A 27,143-nucleotide genomic window follows, 5' to 3' on the forward strand; every position below is an offset into this window, starting at 1 on the left:
CCATGGCACACCTTACACTATGTCACGGCACACTAGTGTGCCGCGGCACAGTGGTTGAAAAACACTGATTTACTGTATATATTTCCAAAGGCAGAAATTGGGAATATGGGCTGACTGAAAGAAAGAGATGGAGAAAAAAAAAACCATCTTCTGAAACAGGTATTTGTCTTTTGTGTTTTGGGGGGTGGGACAGAATGATGGCATCACATTATTTTGCATTTTGAATTTCAGGCCACGCATTCACCTTATAATCTGCTTGCTCATGTCTCCATATTACCAGCTAGCTTTTTGCAGAATAATATTTTATGCTTAGCCAAGGCTGCTGCCATGGCAGTCTATTAAATTCCAAATATAGCCAGATATAAAAAGGGGCAAACATTCATGCCATGAGAATCTCTGAGCCTCTGAGAGCTTCCTATTCGTTCCTCAATCTCACTTTGAAGTTGGCCCATGTGCTTCAGTTCAAACCCATCTGTTGGCCTTACAGTGCTGAGCCCAACAGCAAAAATCACTTCCTTACCTTGAGCTGCAGGGAGACAAATTGAGGCAGGAATGGGGAAATTGATAAATAAAAACAAAATGGTTGGAATAAGGTGTCATCAAAATTAATTGAATAGAAATAAAAAATAGAAACTTCACAGAGAAAGTGTTACCGAGTCAGAAATAAATAATTTCTGCTGCCAAACATTTGCTGATATTTTGGAATTGGAAGTCCAGAACTACTTTCAAATTGATGCAAGGTTTTGTGTGTTTGTGTGTGTGGAAAGTATCATTTTCTAAATGTGGTTTAAAAGTATGCATTTTCTTTATGTGGCCAAAGTATTCTAACAGTAATTACATGACAGAGATCCAGTACTTATATAATTTATATACACTACGGGTAATATACTTCATTTTACAATATAACACACATAACAATAATGAAAGTGTCTGCATGTTACAAGGGGGAAAATAATCTTATCAAGCATGGTACATGTCCAGGTCCTGTAATTATTGGCTTCTATCCGCAATCATGGATGAGAGTTCTTATGAGGTGAATATTTTATAGTTGAATACTTAACCCAATTTAAGCAGAAATACAAACTTTCAAACCATGTCAGAAGAATTTTTGTTCCTGTTTTCAGAAAAAAAATTTGCAAGATTAATATTGATCATGTGTCTTTTGTGGCAAATCTGGCTTCCTTCTTTCTTTCCATTATTAAATACTTTCTATCCATCCTATTGAGCGGATCTCAGAGAAAAATGTGATCCATAAAACAACCCAACACCACTCCCCTACCCTCTAAAATAACAATTATGAACATTTTATTTCACACAAGCATACCATGTGTGGATGAAAGGTTTCAGGCAGTGGTTTGTTTGATTAAAGCATACTGGCTGGGAAACTGTGAGAGTTGGTCCATGCATGTTAAAATACTGAAGTTGAGATACACTTATTGACCAGATTGACTATGCTGTAAACTAATGACCACTAAAGAATTAAAATGCTTGTCAAGGTTCAGGAAAGTACTGGAATCCCACATCAGGAGGGTTCAGATCCAAAATTCTTCATTTGTTTGTCCAAGGAGCACCACTCTGGTTTCTTCCCTTGCTTATAACAACCATTCTGGTTAATTATAGCTGGTCAAAGTAGGAATTGTATAAAAACTTTACTCACACTCAAGAGGGAGTGGGAAATCAATCTGATCAAGACCACATTAAGGAAAACGTCTATATGTTTTTCTTTCTCAATACCCATGGCAATGGGGGGGGGGGGGGGGAAGGGAGTTCAGTAGGGAAATGGAAGAGAAAAAGTATTCCTTCCCTTATACTACCAATTTGATTGCTCTCCTTTCCTGAAACCTTCTGTGGCAATTTAACTTTTTAATCAAACTGCAGGAAATTGATGATGCTATGTTTTGTCTGCTTTCATCTGGGACTTCTTAACTTTTCACAAGGTCACCACATTATGAGAGCTAAGCATTTTTTCACTTCTGTCTGGAAACACATAGTTTCATAGGGAATCTGCCTCTAATTGTACTAGTAAGGGTCAGAACTACATGAAAAAAGTTAGCAAACCATTTGAAGCTGGCAAACTTTCCTCGATGCAGTGGAAAAGTATACCATCTTTCCATGAGTGACTTTGCACATTGAGATTTAAACTGTGAGTAGAAAAAATGAGGAGGACACAAATATTTATTATCTATCTATGTCTATTTGTCTGTCTAGCTAGCTAACTAGTTATCTAAGCTACATCTATCATTTTTCCATATTAACTACCTAGTTTTAAAAAGGATATTCTGGGATAAATAAAGATGTTTCCAGAATTACAAAAATATACCCAGCTCACATTAGTCATTCTGCAAGTTTACATTTTTAATCCCAGTTCTGAAATCTCTTCATTTGTTTTACAGGAACAATATCTGCACATCAGAGGTTACTAATTACTGACAGCCCATTTAAGTCATTTGTATAAACTGACAATTATCTTCAATACATTTTAACATGCTGTGGATTTAAAGGTATGAAGGTCACAAAGCACTTTTCATTAAAAATCTATGTTCTTGAAGTCTATTGAGCATCGGTATCGACCATCAGTGAATTTAGAACATATGAGATTTGGCAAACAAGGACAGGTGTGATGTTGCCGTTTTCCGAAGAAAGGGACCTTTTAAAGAAAATAGAAAATAGAAATAATGTTAATAATAAACTTTGCAATCAATTAAGGTAAGCAACTAAATGCACAAAGAAGCTGTAAAACACTTTATCCTTAATAAAAGCAAAATGAAAGAAAAAAACTTGGATTTATATGGCCTAATCTATCTAAACCAAGGGTGTCAAACACAAGGCCCAGGGCCAAATACAGGGTGTTTAGATCTGGCCCATGGGGCTGCTCTGGAAACAGTGAAGGACCAGCCTGCAGTGCTTCTACCAGAGAAAATGGAGCTTGGAAGGGCCACATACAGCCTTCCAAACCCCGTTTTTGCTGGCAGAGGGTTGCAGGAGGCCATCACAGCTGAAAATGGAGCTTGGGAGCCTGTTTTCGCTGGCAGACTGCTCAGGCCACCACATGCACCACCAACACCAGTGATGTCAAGCTGGCCATGTCCACCCTGGCCATGCACCCCCATCCCACCAAGGTCAAAAACAACCCTAATGCAGCCCTCAATGAAATCAAGTTTGACACCCCTGATCTAAATCCACCTTTTTTCAAACGCAACAACAACTTTTAGATGGAATTCTGGGAATGGTGGCTGGAAGCATTCTGGGAGTTGAGGGATAAAGTTGTCAAGTTTCAAAAACCCTGACTTAACCTCTGCAATGTAATTTGGAATGGACCCAGGATCTTCAGCTTTCCAGAAATTTCTGAGATAAAGAGGAACAAAGTCTTATACAACATTGGGGAAATGTTTCACTTCTCCCTTGGAGATTTAAGAATGTGTGAAATTATATCATGAGAGAGAAGTAAAAGGCCACACTTTTTCATACAAAGCTAATGCTATGTTGATACCTGCTGTCTTTAAAAAAAAAACTTATTTCCTTGAAAATTGAATTGTTATGTGAAGCAACTTAACTTCAGTTAAGAAATCAGAGGTTTTACCTCCCTCACAATTTAGTTGATAATTATGCAGCAGCTAATGTTACTGTTGCTTTGTTTCTATAATTCAACTCAACAAAATCAAACAGTGTTCAGGCTGTAGAAAATGGAATACTCAACTAGTACACAAATGCACCCTGCAGATGCAAACTGAAATGTAAACATGTTAATAAACAAGTGATAAATAATGTGAAGCCTGTAGAAAATATCACTTGTTCCAGCAGTTGATACACACAAACACACACACACAGACACACAAATGTTTTCGTAGATTTTCACGGGTACAGGTATGCAGGTCTTGGTGGGAGTATATAGAGTGGTGGGGGGGTGGACTCCACACACCCCACCAAGGTTTGTAGAGGGATGGCAACTCCGATCACGCTTTAAGCCCAAAACACCCACCTGAAGATGGCGAGTGAGACCTCGCCGAAACGTTGCCAAGACAATCTCAATCTTACACGGGAAAAGACCAGAATACAACAAGACCAACATATATATATATATGTTGGAGTTGTGTGGAGTTGTATTTGTATAAATAACAAAGGCAACAGTAAAAATATTGGGTTTCTGTCTGGATGATCTCTTGTGATGAGCCGATGGACAGAGAATGGAAGCAGTGGACTTCCTCCCATATTTGGGCATACCAGGGGTTGTAACTGTGTGTGTGTGTGTGTGTGTGTGTGTGTGTGTGTGTGTGTGTGTGTGTACACACACACATACTGTACATACATACATAAATACATACATACATATATACACACAGACAAATCAATACAAAGATATATGTTGACATGAATGATTAGTACTTCATGTCGTGAGGTAGCTGAGCCACTTACAAATACCTTATGACTAATAGGGTGGCATTCATCTCCCTCACGCCCCAATGGAGTGCACATACGAAGCCCACGGAGCCACAAGCTGATGGCACAGCATGTTCCACTTCCACACTGCACATCTCTTTCACAGGCCTGCAAACAAACAAAATTAACAGAAATGCTAGTTTGATGAGGAAACTGTATTTTCCATTATAGTTTTATTGCAGATGTAAAGATCTGCAAGAGTTTTTGAGAAGCAGTCTTCTAATAAAGAACATGTTACAAATAATTAGAAACATCAAGACCTGGGAAAATGTCACTGGTAGGTCTCAACATTTATTATAACTGAATAACAGGTTTTATATCTGATGTTAAATGTACATTTTGTCAAGAGAGCTAACCAAATAGGAGACTAAATGTAACATAAACATTAGAGTAATTTTCACATGATCACACTGTAATCTCTGCTGAGTGGCACATGCTAAGAATTATACAATAACTCTTTTTTTTAAGTAATCTTTATTAGTTATACATTTTTTTAAGAGTAAAACATACAAATGCAAATACAATTTTAAATTTTAAACATACAACCCCCCCTCCCCCCGCGGTGACAGTCATTCACAGCCCAACTTTTTTTTTCCTTCCTCATTGTTAGGTCTCTAAGCCACATCTTCTCATTACAAAATTCAGGGATCTATTACAATACCCATGTTCACTTTTAGTTCCCATTGTTAACAACTGCTATTTAACTTTCCCCGTTTTAAGTCCCTGCTGTTCTCCTTGTCGCCCACATATACCATAGGTTCCAGCTAAGATAATGTTCCGTTTCTCCTTTGTCCCTCAGCCAACCCGTCATTCTGTCCATTTCTGCACATTCATAGATATTTTTAATTATAGCATCTTCCAACTGTATGGTAGTGGATTTCCAAAATTGTGCATAAGTTATTCTTGCGGCCACAATTATATGTAGGCTCAAATGCCATATTGAATTGCTCATGTTTTCTGGTTTAATGCTTAGTAGAAGGTTCTCGGGTTTCCATTCCATGCTTGCCCCGGTAACCTCTTTTAGCCATTTTTGAATCCTTCTCCAGTATTTCGTGGCCTCAGTACAGAACCACCAAATATGGTAGAATGTGCCATCCTTTCTTCCACATTTCCAACACAGTGGAGATAACCCAGGAAACATTTTGGCTAACCTCGTTGGGGGGAAGTGCCACCTATAAACCATCTTGTATATGTTTTCTTTGAATGCTGTAGATATTGTAAGTTTAATGGTCTTACTCCATAGATCCCACCATTTGCCCATTTCAATCTCATAGCCAAAGTTTCTCTCCCATGCTATTAGAAGGCTTTTGTCCACCTCTTCATTGGCATCTTGGCAAGTCAAAAATTGATAAATCTTCGATAACATTTTCTTGTCTCCGCCAAACAAAATCTTATCTAGCCCCTGAGGGTTTGGGTAGATCCCAAACCGTACCTTATCGCTTTTAAACCTGTTTCTAACCTGTAAATATTCCCACCATTCCAGATTCCTGCCGTGCTGCTCTAATTCCATCTTTGTTTTCATGTTGCCATCTTCTGTCATAATGTCTTTATATGTTATGTTTCTTGTCCAATTAAATACACTGGGATGCGTTAAGGCCTCTAACGGTGCCAACCAGCACGGAACCCTAAGATAGTATTTTTTCCTCATCTTTTTCCAGACCCCCATCAAAATCTTCCGAATATAATGTCCCATGAAGTACCTATGGGGGGTGTCTCTTTCTTGCCAGAGGGAGGCATGCCATCCCTGGGGGAGGTCATGTCCCTCTATAGCCAATAGGCGCCTTCTACTCAACATCACCCAATCCTTCACCCATGTCATAATTGCTGCATTATAATATGCTTCCCAGTTGGGTACTCCGATGCCTCCCAGTTCTTTACGTTTTTGCAACATTTGGGCTTTAATTCATGCTTTCTTGCCTTGCCATATAAATCGAGCCACTATTGTCTCCAAAGATTTTTAAAAAAAATTGTCTAATTTAGTTGGTGCCATTTGAAACAGAAACAAACATTTCAGTAATACATATGTCTTAACTGTCGCAATCCTGCCCATCAAAGACAGTTGTTTACCACTCCAATTAGTCATATCCTTATACAATAACTCTTACCTGCAATTGTTTATTCAAGTTTGGGAACTGATTTAATGATCATGCGAGTACAGAAAACACAAGCTTTTTCAAGGGATTTACTTTAAGCTAGATCTGCTGTATCTCGATTGTAAAAATGCCAGTGACCACTTGATGGCAGCAAAACGTTGGAGCTTTCGAAGAGATTAAGAAGAGGTGGCAAGAATACAAAGAAGAACTATATAAGAAAGAACTTAATGTCCCTGATAACCATGATGGAGTGATCGTTGACCCTGAGCCAGACATCCTGGAGTGTGAAGCCAAGTGGGCCTTAGGAAGTATTGCCAACAACAAAGCTAGTGGAGGTGACATTATTCCAGCTGTCCTATTTAAAATCCTAAAAGATTGTAGGAAGTTATCCCCCAGCCCTCTCCCAGAAAAATGAAATAGCCTAGGAAATATTGAAAAGGCAGAATATTTCTCTGGCTGCGAAACGAAAGAAACATGTTTTAAAAGACAGAATAGCTGCCTGTACCTTCCTGCCCATCCCCACTTTGTCAATAGGCCCTTAAGAAGGCCAAGCTAGTTCCTTTACATAATAAAGACTTCTCCACTTCAGCTACATGGGGGTGGGATTAAAAGCATGATAATATTGGCCCTTTACTCAACTGACCACATGGCATCTGAGAACTCGACCAAACCTGGATTCAAAATGCACCCTAGAGAGTTGCCCCAGCATGGCCCTATGGGAGTCTGACAGCCAATCAGAATACATTTCTTACATAGGAACAGGAAACAGAGAGGTGGGACTGAACAGGTTATAAAAAGCCTAGCAAGCCCTTCCCTCAGCCCTTCTCTTCTTCTTCACCAACATTGAAGCATGTGATCACCTTTTCTGTTCAGGGCTCAAGCCATGTGGCCCTGTCCACCAATAAACCATCTTTCCAAGCAGCCTCCATGTCTCCAGTGTCTTTTTCTACACTTGGAGCTGAACCCAGAAGGACATTTCTTTCATCAAAATGATGCTGTTAAAATACTGTTAGTTGCATGCCAGCACATTTTTAAAAATCAACAGCAGCCACAGGTCTTTTTATGTTCAAATCCCAAAGAAGGGCAATACCGAAGAATGTTCACACTGCACTCATTTCACACCCTAGGAAGGTTATGATCAAAATCCCACAAGCTAAGCTTCAGCAGCATGTGAATTGAGAACTACCAAAAAGACAAATTGTGTTTCAAAGAGGCAGAGGAACTAGAGATCAAATTAGCAATATTCTCTGGATTATGGGGAAAAAACAAGGGAATTCCGGAAAACCATCTATTTCTGGCACATTCTTAAAGAGATGGGAATACTAGACCATCTTATCCATCCCATGAGAAACCTGTATTTAGTTCAAGAAGTACAGTTAAAACCGGACATGGGATAACTCATTGGTTCAAAATAGGGAAAGGAGTATGACAAGGCTGTATATTGTCACCCTGCTTATTTAATTTATATGCAGAGTAGATTATGCAAAATGATGGTCTGGATGAATCACAAGCCAGAATTAAGTTTGCTGGAAGAAATATCAAAAGCGTCACTTATGCAGACGGTACCACTCTCAGGGCAGAAAGTGAAGAGGAACTAAAGAATCTCTTGATAAGAGTAAAAGAGGAAAGTGTAAAGGTTGGCTTGAAACGCAACATTAAAAGATCATGGCATCCAGTCCCATCACTTCCTGGCAAATAGAAGGAGAAGAAATGGAATCAGTGACATATTTTATTTTATTGGGCTCTAAGATCACTACAGACAGTGAGTGCAGCCATGAAATTAAAAGACTCTTGCTTCTTAGGAGGAAAGCTATGGCAAACCTAGACAGCATATTAAAAAGCAGAGACATCATCTTGTTGAGAATGTTCCATACAGTCAAAGCTATGTCTATGGGGATTCTCAGTCATGGTTGTCCCAAAGGTGCTTTTTCAAGAGATATTTGAACTTTTTGATTTCTTCTTTGAAGATATTTCACTTCTTATCAGTTGAAGAAGCTTCCTGGATGAGAAGCGAAATGTCTTTGGGGAAAAAAAACAACAGAAAGTCCAGTGGCCTCTTGAAAAAGCACCTTTGGGACAGTCAAAGCTATGGTTTTCCCAGCACAGGTAGACCTTGACTTACAACAATTCATTTAGTGACTGTTCGAAGTTACAACAGCACTGAAAAAGTGACTTGTGACTGTTTTTCACACTTATAACTATTGCAGCATCCCCCATGGTCATATGATCCAAATTTGGATGCTTGGCAACTGATTCCTATTTATTATGGTTGCACTGTCCCAGGGTCATGTGATAACCTTTTGTAACCTTCTAATAAGCAAAGTCAGTAGGAAAGTCAGAATCATTTAATAACTTTGTTACTAACTTAACAACTGTAGTGATTCACTTAACAACTGTGGCAAGAAAGGTCATAAAATGGAGCAAAACTTGTTTAACAAACATCTCATTTAGCAAAAGAAATTTTGGGCTTTTTATGTTTGTAAGTCAAGAACTACCTGTAGTAATCCATGCATAACCCATAAGGAAGGCTGAAGAGTTGATGCTTTTGAATTGTTGGTACTGGAGAAGACTTTTTAAAGACCCTTAGACTGCAAGGAAATCAAATGAGTCAACCCTAAAGGAAATCAACCTTGATTGTTCTTTGCAAGGACAGATACTGAAGCTGAAGCTCAAATACTTTGGCCACCTAATGAGAAGAGAGGACTCATTGAAAAATAACGTGAGTTTGGGAAAGATTGAAGGCAAAAAGAGAAGGGGACGGCAAAGGATGTGTGACCAACATAATGAATGAATGAATAAATGTGGGCAAACTCCAGGAGACAGGGGAGGACAGGGGAGGCTGGTTTGCCGTGGACAATGGGATCATGAAAAGTTAGACAACTGACCAACATATGTATTTTCTATACTGGCTCAGGAATTCTGAGAGTTGAAGTCCACAGGTCTTAGTTGCCCACTCCTGTTATACAGTATCTTTTGCCGGCATCTAATTTAATTCTCATATGGAATTAAATTGCTTAAATAATACAGTAAAGCAGTCTTTTTATTTCTGTTAATTGCACAATTGCAATGGTCAATACAATTTAAATCAGTAACTGGAAGCTAAACTTACAGAATTATGTTAAATGGATACTCAAGAACTTCCCTATTGGTTTCATTATGGTAGCCCCAGAACAGTGATTCTATTTTAAGGAAAGAAAAGAAGAAAATGTCAATTTCAGAAGGGGATGCAAAGACATCCATGCATAACAAATATCTAGGAAATCAAAGGAAAGTCATGACGACTAGTGAGGAAGGGACAATCCCTAAAAAGAAAAAAGCATGCAATAGTAGATCAGTCCACACAGAATTGTCAATGAGGTTTGCTTTTCCTACATGGGTGAGAAGGGAAGAAAGAGGAGAACAAGAAATCAGATTTTCCAATAGTCAATAGTCCAGAGTGAGCATCAGCCCAAACCTATTGTCAATCCACTATAAATTTGCTTAAGAAAAATTGGGTATATTTTAGGAGAGAAGTAATTTTGATTGCAATATGGAATTGCCCTTAGAACAAGCAAAGAACTATGTGCTATTCTAAATTGCCATTCCATAGAAGTATCAAAAGGGCTGTACTGATATTCAAATCAGGAGTGGGTTCTGTTCAGCTTTGCTGCCGGTTCGCTCATGCGCATGCGCAGTTCAATTAAAATTGTTCTGCGCATGTGCAGAACTAAAAAACAAGATTGCAGCAGAGGTCAACCAAGTTTGGGGGCATGGCAGACCTGGGTTGTTGCTGGTTCTGCCGACCAGGCCGCCATACCGCTACCAGTTTGGCCGAACCGGTAGGAACCCACCTCTGATCCAAATCTACAAAAATGTCTAGTTAAGGAAAGCTTCTTTAGTTTTGTAAATTTTGTGATAAGCAAAACCTGTCTTCACCATACAGGCTGTTAGGAGCTTGTTAGACATTAAATCATGCAGGTACTATGAAGATACACATAGAATTAAATCCATGTTAATTTTATTTAATTCATTAAGCCTATGTCAGTTGTAGAGCCCTTGCCAGAACATGGATGTTGGACTGCTAATAGAGGGTCTGTGCCAATTGGCCTCAGGCAAGGTTTTTGAGTAGCTTCCCTGCAACCACTGTCATATAAATTAGTCTAGCATTTGTTTGCCATTAGAGTCCTGTTCGACCAGCGAGGTTGCTCCTCTATGAAGCACGTTAATCAAAAAGCAGATGTGTATAGCAGGCAGGGCTTCCTTTAGAAGAAGAAAGAGATGTCAGGCAAATAAAACATGACTGCTTATAACTAATCTCATCATTTATTACAAGGGGGAGTAAAATTGCAGGCATCACAACAAAATGAAATGACATTTATATGGCATCCTTTTTGAAATATGGGGATGCATTAACAGTGCATCTCAAAAGAACAATAAATATACTGATTTTCAGAGGAAGAAATAATAAGCATGAAAATTATTCCACTTCTTGCATTCTCCCTTGTCTAAGAAACTTTGTAATTTGCAGTGGGCATCTAACTCTGATTATGCCACAATTCTGTTGGTAAGAAATAAATCATAGTTTTGCTTTCCAGAAAAGAATGAGGCAATCTGTAATACACTTATTCAGCAGGAATAATATTCTATTAAACCAATTCCAAATATTTGCAATGGCTTTAATAAAGAAATTGTTATTTCCATTGTGACTTAACTTCTAAACATTTAACAGTAGAGTTAATTTTCCAATTTAAATAAAACAGTCAGAAAACCAAGACTCATATTATCTTGCAATGAGAATATTGGTGAAGGAGAAAGAACATTTCACTAGAAGATACTGTTATTTGCCCCAATTATTTGCCTGAATTCCTCAACAGTCTTGGATGGATAGATGTTTACCCTGGGGAAATAACTGAGTCCAGCCAATAAGCCAGAAAAAGACTCAAAAAGATCTTCCAGTGCCACATAGAACAGCCTTCTCCAAACTGGAATATTCCAGAATGCTGAGAGGTGGCAATTACCAAATTACCAGCCATAATTTTGGCTGACAATTTGCCAGTCACAGGAACAAGTCAGCACCTTCATTTTTAGTTGTAATCTGACTAAAATCACTTAGGTGAGGTTCAATGTGGAAATTTGATAGATATATAAAAATATGTAAAGTTTTATAGCACACTGAACTATACAGGAGAGTTGTACACAAAACTCAAATAGAAGATCATATCTTGTCAAATAAGGCTTATGGAGATTATAGTTTTAGATCAGAACTTTCTAAGCTGTACTACTTGTAAAATAAATGTGATGAATTGAGTATATTAAAAAGTGAAGTAAAACAGGTATTCCTCGACTTACGACCATAATTGAACCCAAAATTTACCATATTTTTCAGAGTATAAGACTCATCTTTTCCCTCCCTAAAAGAACGTGGAAATGTTGGTGCATCTTATAAACGGAATACAGCCATTTTTGGCCTCCCGAAGCCCCGCCCCTGCATCCTAGTGTTGTGAAAAATGGGTGAAAAACAGACTGTTTTTCACCAAAACTGGGGTGTTTTCACCTTCTCCCACCCCCCTGGAAGTACTCTGCAGGCTTCAGCAGGGCTAGGGGAAAGGGAAAATGCCCCCGTTTTGGTGAAAAAGGGGGGCGTTTTTGCCTTAGCCCAGCCCTGCTGAATCCTGCAGAGTGTTCCTGGGGGCCGGGGAGGACAAAAACTTTTTTTTTATTACTTACCTCTTTGAAATCTTTGTGTGTCTTATACACCGGTGTGTCTTATAATCCAAAAAATATGGTATGTTGCTAAGGAAGATAGTTGTTAAATGAGTTTTTCCCCATTTTATGATCTTTCTTGCCACAGTTGTTAAGTGAATCACTTCAGTTGTTAATTAGTCACATGGTGGTTAAGTGAATTTGGCTTCCCCATTGACTTTAGTTTTCAGAAGGTTACAAAAGGTGATCACATGACCCTGGGACACTGCAACCGTCATAAATATGAGTCGTTTGCCAAGCCTCTGAATTTTGAGCACGTCATCACGGAGATTTAATGGTCATAAATGTGAAAAACAGCCATAAGTAACTTTTTTAGTTTCTTTGTAACTTTGTAACTTTAAATGAACTGTTGTAAGTCAAGGACTACTGTATAACAGGTGATAAAATCAGAATTGTTTACTTATAAACTTGTATGGCTACCCATCTTAAAATTAGAACTCGAGGTGGCTCACAACCATAATATAGGAACAATATTATACAAAAAGTAAAAAAAGCAGAAGTCAATAGCAACAGAAGCAACAAGAAAACCTGGCACCAAAACCAATCTCTCTTGATGGCAACCTGCAACAAGCTCTTCCAACTCCAACTTCACCTTAAGCCGATGCTTGGGGGTAGAAGCCAGTTCTTTACAGCTTTCTGAAAGGTGAAAAGTGTAGGGGCCTATAGGATTTCAGGGGGAGGGGTCTTTCACAAGGAAGGGACTGCCACAGAAAAAGTACTCCAAACCCCCTATGCTTTTGTTTGATTTCCCTGAGAGTGTAGAAGCAATTTGGGGAAGAAGATAAACATTTGGATTGGTTGACTAATAGGAATGCAATTCCGTTGGAGGAGATATTTTGAGCAATGCCTGGCCCCCAGCTCTATCCTGTTTACAGAAGGAAACCGAGCTGCCTGACTCCTCTACAGAATATAGATTATCCCATCCTTCCTGCTGGTAATCATTCAAAGACCAGTGAAGAACAGGGTAGACATTTATTTTTCTGGCTAATAGCTAAAACAGAAAGGTAATGGGAATTTGAGACTGAGAATGAATCAAGCTGGCTCCAAATCCTGACAAACAAAATAACTTTTGGGGATGCATTAAGCAGCATGGGATCTATTAATTTCTTGCATTGGGGAACAGGCAGGTACAATAAGAAGCAACCACTGTGATCCAGAGAGACCAGAGAGACGATAGAAAGTCTATTATCGATCTTCTCTGTCCTTGTAGTGTGAAAGTTCTTTGAGACTAGTAATATAAATCTATCAGCATTAACTAAATGACAGCCTTCATCTTTTCCTTGCTGTGTTGCTGTCTCCAAGTGCATATACAGATAGTTCTCAACTTACAGCCATTCATTTAGTGACTGTTCAACAGCACTGAAAAACATAACTCATGACTGGTTTTTCACTCTTACGACCGTTACAGCATCTCCATGATCACATGATCAAAATCTGGGTCCTAAGCACCTGGCACTTATATGACTGTTGCATTGTCCCATGGTCATGTGATCACCATTTGTAAGCTTCCCGGCCGGCTGGCTTCCGACAAGCAAAGTTAATGAAAGAAGCCAGATTCTCTTAACGAACATAGATTCACTTAACAATTGCAGTGATTTGCTTAACAAGCGTGGAGGCGCAACTTACATAACAACTGCCTTGCTTAGAAATGGGTTCAATTGTGATTGAAAATCAAGGACTATCAGTGACTGTGTCTCACATTCCCCATTTTATTTCCATGGTTTGAAACAAAGAGAAAGTTATCTTACTCCACCAACAGAGCTACAATCCATGCTAAAGGAGCCCAACAGCTCATCCTTGGCAAAATAGTCTTTTGCTGGAGAAAAAGAATGTCCCCCACCCTTTGCTATTAAGTACAGCTAATTTTCTCTAGCAACTTCAGTCAATCTTCCTTATAGAAGAACGTTGGTGGTACAGTGGTTAGAATGCAGTCTTGTAGGCTGACTCACTGCTCACTCCAGGAATTCAATTCTAACCGGCTCAAGATTGACTCAGCCTTCCATCTTTCTGAGATTGATAAAATGAGGACCCAGATTGTTGGGGGCAATATGGTGACTCTGTAAACCACTTAGAGAGGGCTGTAAAAGTACTACGAAGCAGTACATGTCTATGTGCTATTGCTATATTTCAAATATACCATTATTGCAACATGAAGCTATAGCTGTAGGTCCGAAACTCAGGACTCTGAAAAAATGGTGATGCCCAATGGCTTACATCTTACAGTCTTGACTTGCTACTTCCTTACCATGAAAATTGTTTATGGTTAATCGAAAGGGAGCAAGCTCACATATATGTCTCCTATAGCCCAGGAGTTACCTTTGATATAGAAAACAGGTTTAAGATAAAATCTTCATAAGCTGGGTGCTATCTCCATGTTAACATTTGTTCTTTTTTATTAAACTTTAACCTCTGCTTCTCAGGAATATAGAATAGAATAACAGAGTTGGAATGGATCTTGGAGGTCTTCAAGTCCAACCCCCTGCTTAGGCAGGAAACCCTATACCATTTCAGACAAATGGTTGTCCAATCTCTTCTTAAAAACTTCCAGTATTGGAGCATTTACAACTTCTGGAGGCAAGTTGTTCCACTGGTTAATGGAATTTTTTCCTTATTCTAATTTCTTTCTCTCCTCGATTAGTTTCCATCCATTTCTTCTTGTCCTGCCCTCAGGTGCTTTGGAGAATAACTTGACTCGCTATTCTTTGTGGCAGCCCCTGAGATATCGGAACACTGCTATCATGTTTCCCCCAATCCTTCTTTTCATTAAACTAAACATACCCAGTTCCTGAGACTGTTTTTTATATGTTTTAGCCTCCAGTCCTCTAATCATCTTTGTTGTTCTTATCTGCACTCTTTCTAGAGTCTCCACATCTTTTTTACATCGTGGCGACCAAAATTGATTTTTACTGATATTTAAATATATTTAAATCTTTAGATGGAGAAAATAATTGTTATAAATGTCAAAAGATATACACAGAATATTAATAATAATTATGAGAATGTATATTTGTGAATGTACGTATGAAGAATAAAAAATAAAAAACCTTTTTCAGAAAAACAAAACAAAACTGGATGCAGTATTCCAAGTGTGATTTTACCAATGACTTATAAAGTGGTATTAACACTTCATATAATCTTGATTCTATTCCTTTGTTAATGCAGCCTTGAACTATGTTGGCTTTTTTGGCAGCTACAGCAATATCTGAAAGCCTCCTAATTCAATTCCTGGTCTTCTGATACAGAGTGTGATAGCTATTGAATTGGTTCTTCTTGACGCCTATGAAAGTGAAGCCTGTGTTTAAGCCTATGGTTGTGTGTAGGAGAGAGTGTATATGAGCAAAAGGTTTGACGAAATGCCATAAATTCTTTCCTAACCATTTTTACTATAATTCTATTTTTTTCTGTTCATTCTGATGGTTGTAGCGGCAAAGTGAGCTGCTCTTTTAAAAATATCTACTGCCACTGTCATCTAAAATATTATCTGAATCACTTATATGCCACAGCTGTGACAATCTAAATAGATAAATGTCAGGACAAATACGTAATAATGCAATTTCCTGCATCTGTTAAAATTCAAATAGCTTAAATTAAGTAAAGATGAGGAAATAAATATCAGTTTTAGTCAAAGAAACATTACACAAACACAAATCAAATTCTGTCAGGCTATGAATTGTCATGCTGAGGTCATCAGAACTATTTAAGGAATGGGAAGTAACTCATCAAGAATATGAGCAATTATTACAATACTTTTGAGAGAATCGACTCTTTATTTGACTTGATTGTAATTCAGATCCCTTTAGGTGCACTGAGAGGATTGTTCAGACAGTTTTGTTTGGTTTTTATTTTTATTTTTCCATTTCGATTTCCTCTGAATTCAACTTCTATTTGAAATCTGAATGAAATATCTGCATAGTAAATTAGAAACAACTTTTAAATGCAGATAACAGAAGAATAGGCTAATTTTAAACAATTTCAACCCATGAGGTATTGCCATGAAATACAGGTAGTCCTTAAGTTATGACCACAATTGAGCCCAAAATTTATGTTGCTCAGTGAAACATTTGTTAAGTGAGTTCTGCCCCATTTTACAACTTTTCTTGCCACTGTTGTTAAGTGAACCTCTGCATTTGTTAAGTTAGCAACATGGTTGTTGTTAAGTGAATCTGGATTCCCCATTGACATTGCTCTTCAGAAGGTCGCAAAAGGGGATCCCATAACCCCATGATACCACAACTGTCATAAATATGAACTAGCTGCCAAGCATCCAAAATTTGATCACGTGACCATGGGGAGGGTGCAACGGTCATAAGTGTGAAAATGGTCATACGTCACTTTTTTAGTGCCGTTGTAACTTTGAACAGTCACTAAATGAACTGTTGTAAGCTAAGGACTACCTGTAGGGTTTTTTTTGTTTGTTTTGTTCTGTTTTGTTTCATTTTCAACCTACTGTATATCTCTCATATATAGAATTCAATGATAGGAAGAAGGCAGTGCTAGGAACAATGAAGGCATTGTGCAGAATCCTCAAATTTCCTGGCCTCTGGTCAAGGATCTGAGATTGAGGAAGACATATGACATGTAGGAGTGAGAATGGTTTTTCTTTATAAACTGTATATCAGGGGTCTCCAAACCTGGCCATTTTAACACTTGTGGAGCTCTGCTGGCTGAGGAATTCTGGGAGTTGAAGTCCACAAGTCTTAAAGTGGCCAAGTTTGGAGACTCCTGCTGTATATGATTATTTCCAAAGTAACAGACAAATAGAACTGGGCGATACGCATACAACTGAGAAAAAATTGAGTGGGTTAACATAAAGTGTTCCCAACGTAGTCCTATTCAATAGATCCAATCAGTTGCTTATTTGAGAAGTATCTTTAATTATGAAATTAAAGGCAGGATTCTTTAATAAAGTTATCAGTAATATTGAAAGGAATTAATAGGAAAACAAATTGCAATCATAAACACATTTTCAGGGTGGTTTCCCCAATTAGTGTTCTCCAGATGTGTCCAAACCTTAATTTCCAGAACCACTAATCTGAATGCTACGATTGTATGAAGGCATTGTGTTAGTGGCAGGGGAGATGTTAAAGAAGTAAAAATGATGACCCATCATCCCCTGAAGATGCTGTAAACCCAATAAATTTGGTGGTCTTTGGACTTTAGTAGGTTTTACTAGGGGAAATCTGATGATACCCTAGTACATCTCTACCCGTAGTGAATTACCGTAAGTGATGCAATGAGCATTTTGTCTTGTTGCCTGGAGCCTGTTAGGATTTGGATGAAAAACAACAGGCTTCATTAAACCCTGACAAGACCAAATATATTTCGTTTTGGGAGCCCACTGCTTAGAGGAATGTATAATGTTTGGTGCTGGCACTGCCCTAGACAGACCCAACATCAATTTGGGGTCTTTCTTGAGGAGTGGGTGGCAGTGTTGCTAGAAGACTGTTTCCATAGTTCCTGGATCAGCAGGTCCTGATAACAGTCACTGATGTCCTACTCACCTTTAGATTGGACTACTGCAATGTGCTCTACATGGAGTTGCCCTTGAAGAGCATCGGGAAGCTTCAGCTGGTACAGAATGCAGCAGCAGGGACAATTATGTACACTCCTAAGTCAATGCATATTAGACTTCTGCTTCTTGAGCTACATTGGTTGCCAGCCTGCTTCTACGTCCAATTCAAGGTGCTATTTTTATAGCTCCTTATGACTTCATGGCTTTCCCCACTTATATCAGCCTGCCAGTGGTAAAATTCACTTTTTTTTACTACTGGTTCTGTGGGCATGATTTGGTGGGCACGGCAGGGGAAGGATACTGCAAAATCCCCATTCCCTCCCCTCTCTGGGGCCAGCCGGAGGTGGTATTTGCCGGTTCTCCAAACTACTCAAAATTTCCACTACCGGTTCTCCAGAACCTGCTGAATTTCACCCCTGAGCCTTCCCCCATTAGATCTTGCAGAGAAGGCATTTATATTTGGTGGGTCCCAGGAGATGTGCCTTCTCTGCTGTGGATGAAATATTCTTTCCTGCAAAATTAGATTGGCCTGATCCCTTTTGATGTTTCATAAATCCCTTAAGACCTGGTTGTGTGATCAAACCAAGGCTCCAATAGAACTGAACACCTATCTAGATGGGTCCATTGTAGAAGGGGCTATTTTTTATTTCCTTCAACTATGAGATTTCCATTGTTTGAGTATATTTATTATTATGGTTCTTTAAATATATTTTTCTTGATTTTTATCTATTGTTATGCACTACCCAGAGTTGCCATGATTGAGATGGGTAGCTATATAAATTTGACAAATAAATAAATTGCAACTAAATAGAATGTGTTTATTTTTGTTACAATAGTAGGATTTTTATATGATGGAGGAGAACTATTAATTTTTTCTTCCTCTTTAAATGTTTGTATCTGTATAAAAGAAGAATCCCATCTAGTTCTTTTTTAAGTTAAATAAAATACAGCACATTTTCTGTGTACAGGTAGTCCTTGACTTACTACCACAATTGAGTCCAAAATTTCTGTGGCTAAGTGAGACAATTGTTAAGTGACTTTTTCCCCATGTTACAATCTTTCTTGTCACACTTGTTAAGTGAATCACTGCAGCTGTTAAATTAGTAACACAGTTATTTCAGACAATCTGGCTTCCACACTGACTTTGCTTGTGGGAAGGTTGTAAAAGGTGATCACATGATCCTGGGTCTCTGCAACCGTCATAAATATGAGTCAGTTGCCAAGCATCCAAATTTTAATCAAGTGACCATGGGGATGCTGCAACTGTTGTATGTGTAAAAATGGTCATTAGTCACATTTTTCAGTAATTGAATTGTTGTAAATGGAGGACTACCTGTATTACCATTTTTAGTGTAAAACTGAAACTTCCATCATTTATAATAATTGGTTGGAAGAGGGATATTCAAACCATACAAACAATCGAATACCAAAGGGATGTGGGTCTGTCTGTCTGTGTGTGTCCACCTGTGTGTGTGTGTGTCCAGTTTGTGTGTGTGTATCCATGTGTGTTTAACCTTCAATTTCCAATAGTGAGGTGTGAGTTCCTATCCCACATGATATGTATGTGGATCTAAATCACATTCAATATTTCTGACCAAGCCATTGTAACTCCCTCTACAAGAAATGGGGAAAACTGTAATGCTCATCAATGTATATTGGATCTAATGTTCCAAATTAGCTCCAAATTAGCATAAGGTTACAAAATGCTCTTATCCATATTGGAAAGAAGTCTCAATGAAGTTGACTGACAATGGGTGCTGTCCTTCAACAGAATCTGCAACCTGTCATCCAAGAAAGTCGATCTACTCTGTTTCATGACTGGACCAGGGATTGATTTTTCTTAATTTTTGCCCATCTCCATGTATCAAACAGGAATTTTTTTTTTGAACAAGTGTCTTTAACAAGTAAATACTTCCAGGAGAATGAATGAGACTCAATGAGAGATTTCAATTTACCTTATGCAGATAATACTATACAACTGATATCTGTGAATAATAGTCACTCAAGCAATCTTTTACTTGAAAATAGGATGATCTAGAATTTTAGGAATTGTCTGAAGCTTTTATCATTAGAAAATCTACAAAAATGTTTTTCTCTTTTTTTTTTCAAATTATAGAGCCAGTTGCTAAAATCTTTAAAAAGTTCCCTTGTCAAGTGCTGATCAATATATTAATGTGAGGCTAAACATGGTAATATTTAAAATATAATATTTGTACCAATTTGGAGCTTGTGATTAGATTTGTGTAAGCTATTTTCAGATGGGGATAATAAACATATTTCTGTAGTTTAGGATTGTATATAGCTAATATTGAAAATATGTTGTTTTGAAAAACATATAAAAACCATTAAAGAAATTCAAACTTGTCTTATAATGAACATTAAGAATATAACTGTATATCTTAGATCATCAATATTCACTAAACTAACCTTTAAACATGCAATTTTTAAACTTTTAAGTCTTTACATAAACATTCAGTTCAATTCTATGCATCTTTTCTTAGGAATAAGTCCCATTTTTAGGTTGGTGTGTATACTATATTACCATTTCAGACTCTATTTCAAGCCTATAAATATTTTTAAAGCCTTTAAAATCAGTGAAATTGTTTTTCCTCCCTTCACCCTTCCAGGACTTGTGAAAATGCAATAGTTATAATTAATTAATAATCAGTGACCCTTATTTTTATTTTATTATGTTATGATTTGCATATTTTCAATGGTGACTTAAAATTCAGTGTTAAAGTGTAAGCCTGTATTAGCCATCCCATTTAAGTCAAGAATATTAGAAAACATTCTGTCTCACATTGCCAAAATTCACACTCCATCTTCATAGCAAGCAGACCCTAAATTTACAGGCTGTGTGGTCACACAACTTCTTCAACAATTACAATAGTACATAAGCAAAAATGAAAAGAGAGAGAGAACTTACCCCAGTGATCACTGCACATTTGTACAAGGTTAGTAAAAGAAAGAAGCATAAGATTTGCATACATATTTTCATGGTGCTTGAGTGGGGGGAAAAGCTTATTTTCCTTCTTCTTACACTCTCTTACATGTCACACAGCCTCTCAACAAGGTTGCAAGTTTGTCTCTTCCTTCCTGCCTGCCTGTCTCTGTGAGAACTGATCACATCCTCCTATCTTGGTTCTCTATTTAACATCTTCTCAGCCCCTTTCAATTTGTTTGCTGATGTGATAGTACGATGATCCAAGAACACAAAGATGAGATGTGAGCCTATAACACTGTTATAACACTACAATCATCGTCAGTCTTGTCAAAGACTTCAATTCAGGCAGGCACAATTATTGGAGTTTCATTTTTAATTTACAACTGAGATGCTTACAAATCATCTCTGACTTGGAGTCATTTAAAAAAAAATCAGATTTGATAATGAATAATTGTTGAGGTAAGTATGGGATGAGTTGGATATTTTTTTTAAAATATTTAATAAAAAATCTGATTCTCTTCCCATCCTACACTGATCAGATTTCTCTTACAGACTGATAGTAGATGAAGTAGCATAAGGAGTGAGTTTCACTATCACATTTAAGAGGGGCAAATCATAAATCTGGCATTGACTCAGGCACTTCATTCTAACTCAGGCATTGTTGTATTTTATTTTTATATCTAGTGGTGGACAGTGCAGAATTCGAAAAGCACATTCTGGGGTGATAAAATTACAGCCCAATGCTCTTGAAGGCTGGGTAAGATGAGTCTTTTTAGTTGGACTGATATTACCTCTTCTGGCATTATTTAATGATCAAAGAATAAAAAGCTGTAGGCAAAAGAAGAAATGATCAGAGTATGGGCAGCCACTTTACCCATTTAAAATAAAAGCTAAAGCAGATATTGCCTTTGCATTTAAAGTGCACTTTAAAAATGCAATAGTTGCTCCTTGTGGCAGGGGCTGATAATTAACAGGACTGCAGCTGTTTGGCTGCAGGAATATCTCCCTCCCTCTGATGCTGGTATCTACATTGAAGTAATGTGCAACGTGGCACTACTTCCTGTTGCATTATCAGCTTCGTTCTCCCTTTCAGAGGAGGAAAGTTTAGGTTTAGGTTTAGGTTTATTGGATTTATATGCCGCCCTTCTCCCAAGGACTCAGGGCGGCGTACAACATAAAAGAAAACATATATTACAAAAATTAAAAGGGACATTAAATAAAGTATCCAAAAAAAACCCAATTGATATTTACAATAGCAGTAGACTTATATACCGCTTCATAGGCCTTTCAGGCCTCTCTAAGCGGTTTACAGAGAGTCAGCATATTGCCCCCAACAATCTGGGTCCTCATTTTACCCACCTCGGAAGGATGGAAGGCTGAGTCAACCCTGAGCCGGTGAGATTTGAACCGCTGACCTGCTGATCTAGCAGTAGCCTGCAGTGCTGCTTTTAACCACTGCGCCACCTTGGCTCATAATAAAAAATAAAAAATTAAATTAAAATTAACAACCAAATTAATACTATATTTTATTCTATTCAGGCCAGGCCGGCTTGTTGGAAAAGCCAACTTTTTAGGGCGTGTCGGAAGGACCGGTGGTGATAAAGAAAAGTGATAAAGTGATAAAGAAGTCAATCTGTCCCTATCTGCAACCACTCCAGAAGTTATCAACTTTTCTCCCTATTCTCAATGAATTCCATTTGCATTTTTCAACATGCACTTTACCTTCAAAACTATTCAATTGCTCTGGAGATGAGGGGCAATAATATCCTTGGACAGCATGTGATTTCAAAGCCTGAGCTGCTGTGATTGTCACCTTGAAGGAAAGTGCCTTTTTCCTGGGTCTTGATCTCGTGAAGATTAATCAAGCATTGTGGGAAGATGCGTACCATCCAACACTGGACAGCCTTAAGTAGAAACCAAACTGTACTCATTAGCATTAGCATTTAGACTTATATACCGCTTCACAGGGCTTTACACCCTCTCTAAGTGGCTTACAGAGTCATCCTATGGCCCCCAACAATCTGGGTCCTCATTTTACTCAATCTGCCAGATTTTTCTCAATCTGCCAAACTACTGCAGCTGGTGATCAACAGAAGTAGCCTGCAGTACGTCTAGCCACTGCACCAAGAACATTCCCAATGTACATTGAAGGGGGGCAGGTAGGCAAAAGAACACCTTCTTTTCACAGCAAACATGGGACAAAAGCAGGTGTTCCTTCTGTTATTATTCAACTGCCTGCCAGAGGAGGTTCATTTCAGGCAAGAAGCCTGAGATATTCTTTTGGGATCAGAGAGCGCACTTATGCCATGCGCAGTTTGTACAGGAGCATCCAAAATTCATTTAACTGTGCAAAGAAATGTTTCCTTTCAGCGTTATAAATCATTTGCAAGTAACCACCTATCTGTTTCAGTGAGGCTATACAATAAATAAATAATCAAGAATTAGAATTGGATACTAGGTCCATTCTATTTATTTTCTTAGCATTTGCCTTACCAGGATGTTTTTATTCTTGATGGATGGCAGACTTGCTTATTCCAAGCAGCAAAATCTTTAAAGCTGATCCTGGATTTGTAGATATTGAAATTGCTGTTTGATTACTATTCTCCCCAGATCTACCTTAGCACCTTCACTGCACAGCAATTCTATTACTTTTAAATTAGCCTTCCCCTCACCCAAGGGGCTGTCCACACTGTCAGGGTGCCTTAGGACTTTGAGAATCCTAATCCCAAGAAATGTAGAGGGCACCAGATTAGAAAAGAGTGTTCCAAGTTGACATGAAACGGAGGCTTCTGCAAAGCACAGTCTGTAACATTCTAAAGACTAGAATAGAATAGCGTTGTGTAGAGTAGAGTAGAATAGAGTAGAGCAGAAAGAATAGAATAGAATAGAATACTTTGTCACTTTAAATGTACAATAATCAGTATTAATTAAAATGAAATTTTGCTGCATTCAACTCTCAAAAGATAACCATTATGCATATACCTATTTTTGTATCTTGGAGCGAAGGGAAGGACGCGACAAGAGTTAAGAGGAAAGTGACTTTATTCAGCTCATAGTAAACTGCGATTCAACGTGGCGTGTTTCGCGCCCTACATTTATACCCCCGGGTTTGAACGAGGAGCCAATGGGGCGTCGAGTAGCTCGGCCAATCAGGGCGAGGATTGAACCGGCTCCGCCCGGGAACCAATCAGGAAGGAGTCCTTTGTTCGCGCGCTAGTTTTCCCGCGCTAGTATTCAACACCCCTCCCCCCCCAGTCAAAGAGTTCTTTTGGGAAGGGCAAACATAGTCTTGTAGGTAGGCGGGGCGGTGGCGTTCTCGCCCTGACCTTCGTGGCTCCCCGGCGGTCGTTGACGGGGGGGGAACCGCTGGCGGAGGCGTGTCCGTGGTAGGGCGGTGAACCTGTGGTTCGGGCCCGCGGGAGAGAGCTGGCCCCGGGTCCCCTGTCCCATGTTCAACTGTCTGGGGTGGCGTTTCCGTGGCAACCGGAGTGTCCGGTTGCGGTCCCGTGCAGTCTGGTTGGGGTGTAGGTTCAGAGTCTCGATAAGGGCTTCGAGGAAAAGAGTAGCCGGTTGAGGCGTGCCTGTCCGGAAAGTTCGCATCGGCTTGCCTCTCGTTCCCCGGGTGGAGACGGTCCGATGGGGAAAAGATCAACGATGTTGGCTCCTGGTGTGAGCGGGTGTGCGCAGGGCTCGGGCCGTCTGTTTCCGCGGGAAGGCGACGCCTTAATTGGTCCACGTGGCGCCTCCATTGTGCTCCGTCGGCCAGGCCGACCCTGAAGGAACAGGGGCCGGTCAGAGCTGTGATGGTTGCGGGAACCCACCGTGGATCCCCGGAAAAGGAGCGGGCCCATACCGGATCCCCTAACTTAAACGCGTGGGAAGGGAGGGCCCCCAGGTTGCTCGGCAGATCCCCTGCGTAGAGTGGATGGAGCCTGTCTAGGGAGGTTCGCAATCTCCTACCCATCAAGAGCTCTGCGGGACTTTTATTTGTCGTTGGGCAGGGTATGGAGTGCTGGCTCAAGAGGTAAGCCGCCACTCTTTCTTGCCAGTCGCCCTGGCCCATGCGGCCCAAGGCTTCTTTCGCTGAGCGAACTGCGCGCTCCGCCCGGCCATTGCTAGCTGGGTGATAGGGGGCTGTGGCCGCGTGTCTGATTCCTTGCTCAGCCAGGAATTCTTGGAACGTGGTGGAGGTAAACTGGGGCCCATTATCGGAAACTATCACATCCGGTAACCCATGGGTAGCGAACATCTTACGGAGGGCCCTCACTGTACTCTCCGCTGTGGTGGAGGTCATGATCACCAGCTCCACCCACTTAGAGTAAGCATCTACCACTATCATAAAGTTTCGGCCGTGGAAGGGACCGGCGAAATCAATATGTAAACGGGACCATGGGCCTCTAGGGATTTCCCACTCGCGAGGGGCGGCTGTGGGGGGATTCGGCCTGGAATTTTGGCATATTCTACATCGGCCTACATAATCTGCGATTTCGGAATCTAACAAGGGCCACCACACATAGCTACGGGCTAACGCTTTCATTCGTGCTATGCCTGGGTGGTTTTTATGGAGTGCAGGCAGGATTCGTGCCCGCAGGGCTGTGGGGATCACTACCCTATCCCCCCAGACAAGACACCCCCCATGAAGGGCGAGTTCGGCTTGTCGCATTTTGAATGGACGGAATTCTTCCGCTACCTTTTCCGTGGGCCACCCCCTCAAAACCCATGAAGCAACCTGAGATAGGACGGGGTCGGCCTTTGTGCCGGCTGCGACGTCCACGGCCGAGACAGGGAGGTCGGATTCGGCGATGGACAGAACAGAGAGCGCGGGCACGTGGGCTGTGTCCGTCTCTGGCAGAGGGCAACGGCTTAGAGCGTCTGCGTGCCCTAGCTGTTTGCCCGGACGGTATAACAGCGTATACGAATACGCTGTTAGAAACTCCGTCCATCTAGTCATGCGGGGGGACAAAATGGGGGGAGTTGGCTTGTCGCCCGCCAGTAGCCCCAAGAGGGGCTTGTGATCCGTGACCAGGGTGAAATTCCTACCGTAGAGGTAGTCATGGAACCGCTTAATGCCGGAGACTGCAGCCAGGGCCTCTTTATCGATTTGGCTGTAGTTCCGCTCCGTGGAGGAGAGTGTCCGGGAATAGAAAGCTATGGGGGCTTCTGAGCCGTTCGGGAGGACGTGGCTCAGGACCGCCCCAACGCCATAGGGGGAGGCGTCGCAAGTCAGAATTAGAGGCATCCTATCGCTGTACTGGATTAGGACTGCCGATGAAGTTAAAATATCTTTTATAGCCGCGAACGCGTGCGCTTCACGGCTACCCCATTTCCAGGCCGCTGACCGGTCAAGTAGTCGGTGTAGCGGCTCAGCTAGTGACGCCTTGTGGGGGATAAAAGGGGCGTAGAAGTTTAGAAGCCCCAGGAACGCCTGTAATTCCGCCCTAGAGGTGGGTGCGGGTGCATTTTTGATGGCGGCAACTTTGGAAGGAGTGGGGTGGATGCCTTGGGCATCAATGAGGAACCCCAAGAACTCAACTTTGGGAACAGCAATTTCGCATTTGCTGCGCTTTAATTTCAGTCCTGCCTCCCTAAAACGTGTGAGGACCTCCCGCAGTGTTTTCAGGAGTTCCGAGTGGCTGGGGGCTGCGACCAGGACGTCGTCGAAGTAAGGAACGACGCCTGGGAGCCCATGGAGCAACCGCTCCATGAGGCTCTGGAAAATCCCAGGGGCAACCGAGACGCCGAATTGTAGGCGGCGGCAACGGAAGGCCCCACGGTGGGTGACGATGGTCTGGGCTGTAGCCGCATCGTCGTCTACGGGAAGCTGCTGGTAGGCCTGTGCCATGTCTAGCTTGGCGAAAATGCGGCCCTGTCCTAAGGAGTGGAGTAGGTGCTGCACTACGGGAACCGGATACGGGTTTGCCTGCAGGGCCAAATTGATGGTCGACTTGTAGTCGGCACATATTCTCACCGATCCGTCGGGTTTGACCGGGAGGACTATGGGGGTTTCCCAACGGGCGTGATCTACGGGCTCGAGTACCCCTTGCTCAATAAGTTTGTCCAGTTCTGCGTCTACTTTTGCTCGCAATGCGAAGGGAACCCTGCGTGCCTTTAGTCTAACGGGAGCGACCTGGGGATCAAGGCAGAGGGAAATGGGGGTGCCCTTATAACAGCCCAATCTCCCATCAAATACGTCTGAGAACTCGTCTAGGACGCTATCTACGGCGAGGGGAACTACCCTGTGTACCCCTTCTATGGTGAGGCCCAAAGCGGAGAACCATTCCAACCCCAGGAGAGCGGGCAGGTTGTTTCTAACGACTAAAACTGGGAGTTTCCCTTTAAAATTCCCGTATTCCACCCGGATGTGGTATATCCCGGCTGTGGGAATCCCATTTCCCTGGTAGTCTAGGAGGGAGAC

The 27,143-nt window shown here is 40.6% G+C and overlaps 1 protein-coding gene across 1 annotated transcript; it reads right to left on the reverse strand.

Moving 5' to 3' along the window:
* Positions 1-693: 693 nt before the first annotated feature.
* On the reverse strand, positions 694-20,873 carry PROK1 (prokineticin 1). Its single transcript, XM_087720804.1, has 3 exons — positions 20,711-20,873; positions 4,420-4,545; positions 694-2,647 (listed from the first exon to the last, which is right to left on the reverse strand). The coding sequence occupies exons 1-3, from the start codon at positions 20,780-20,782 to the stop codon at positions 2,528-2,530; spliced, it is 318 nt and encodes a 105-aa protein (XP_087576930.1). The 5' UTR covers positions 20,783-20,873; the 3' UTR covers positions 694-2,527.
* Between the last annotated feature and the right edge of the window lie 6,270 nt (positions 20,874-27,143).

This window comes from Thamnophis sirtalis, unplaced genomic scaffold, assembly GCF_051295495.1.
Source record: "Thamnophis sirtalis isolate CommonGarterSnake01/CBP01778 unplaced genomic scaffold, rThaSir2_p1.2 scaffold_7, whole genome shotgun sequence".
NCBI classification, from domain to species: Eukaryota; Metazoa; Chordata; class Lepidosauria; order Squamata; family Natricidae; genus Thamnophis; species Thamnophis sirtalis.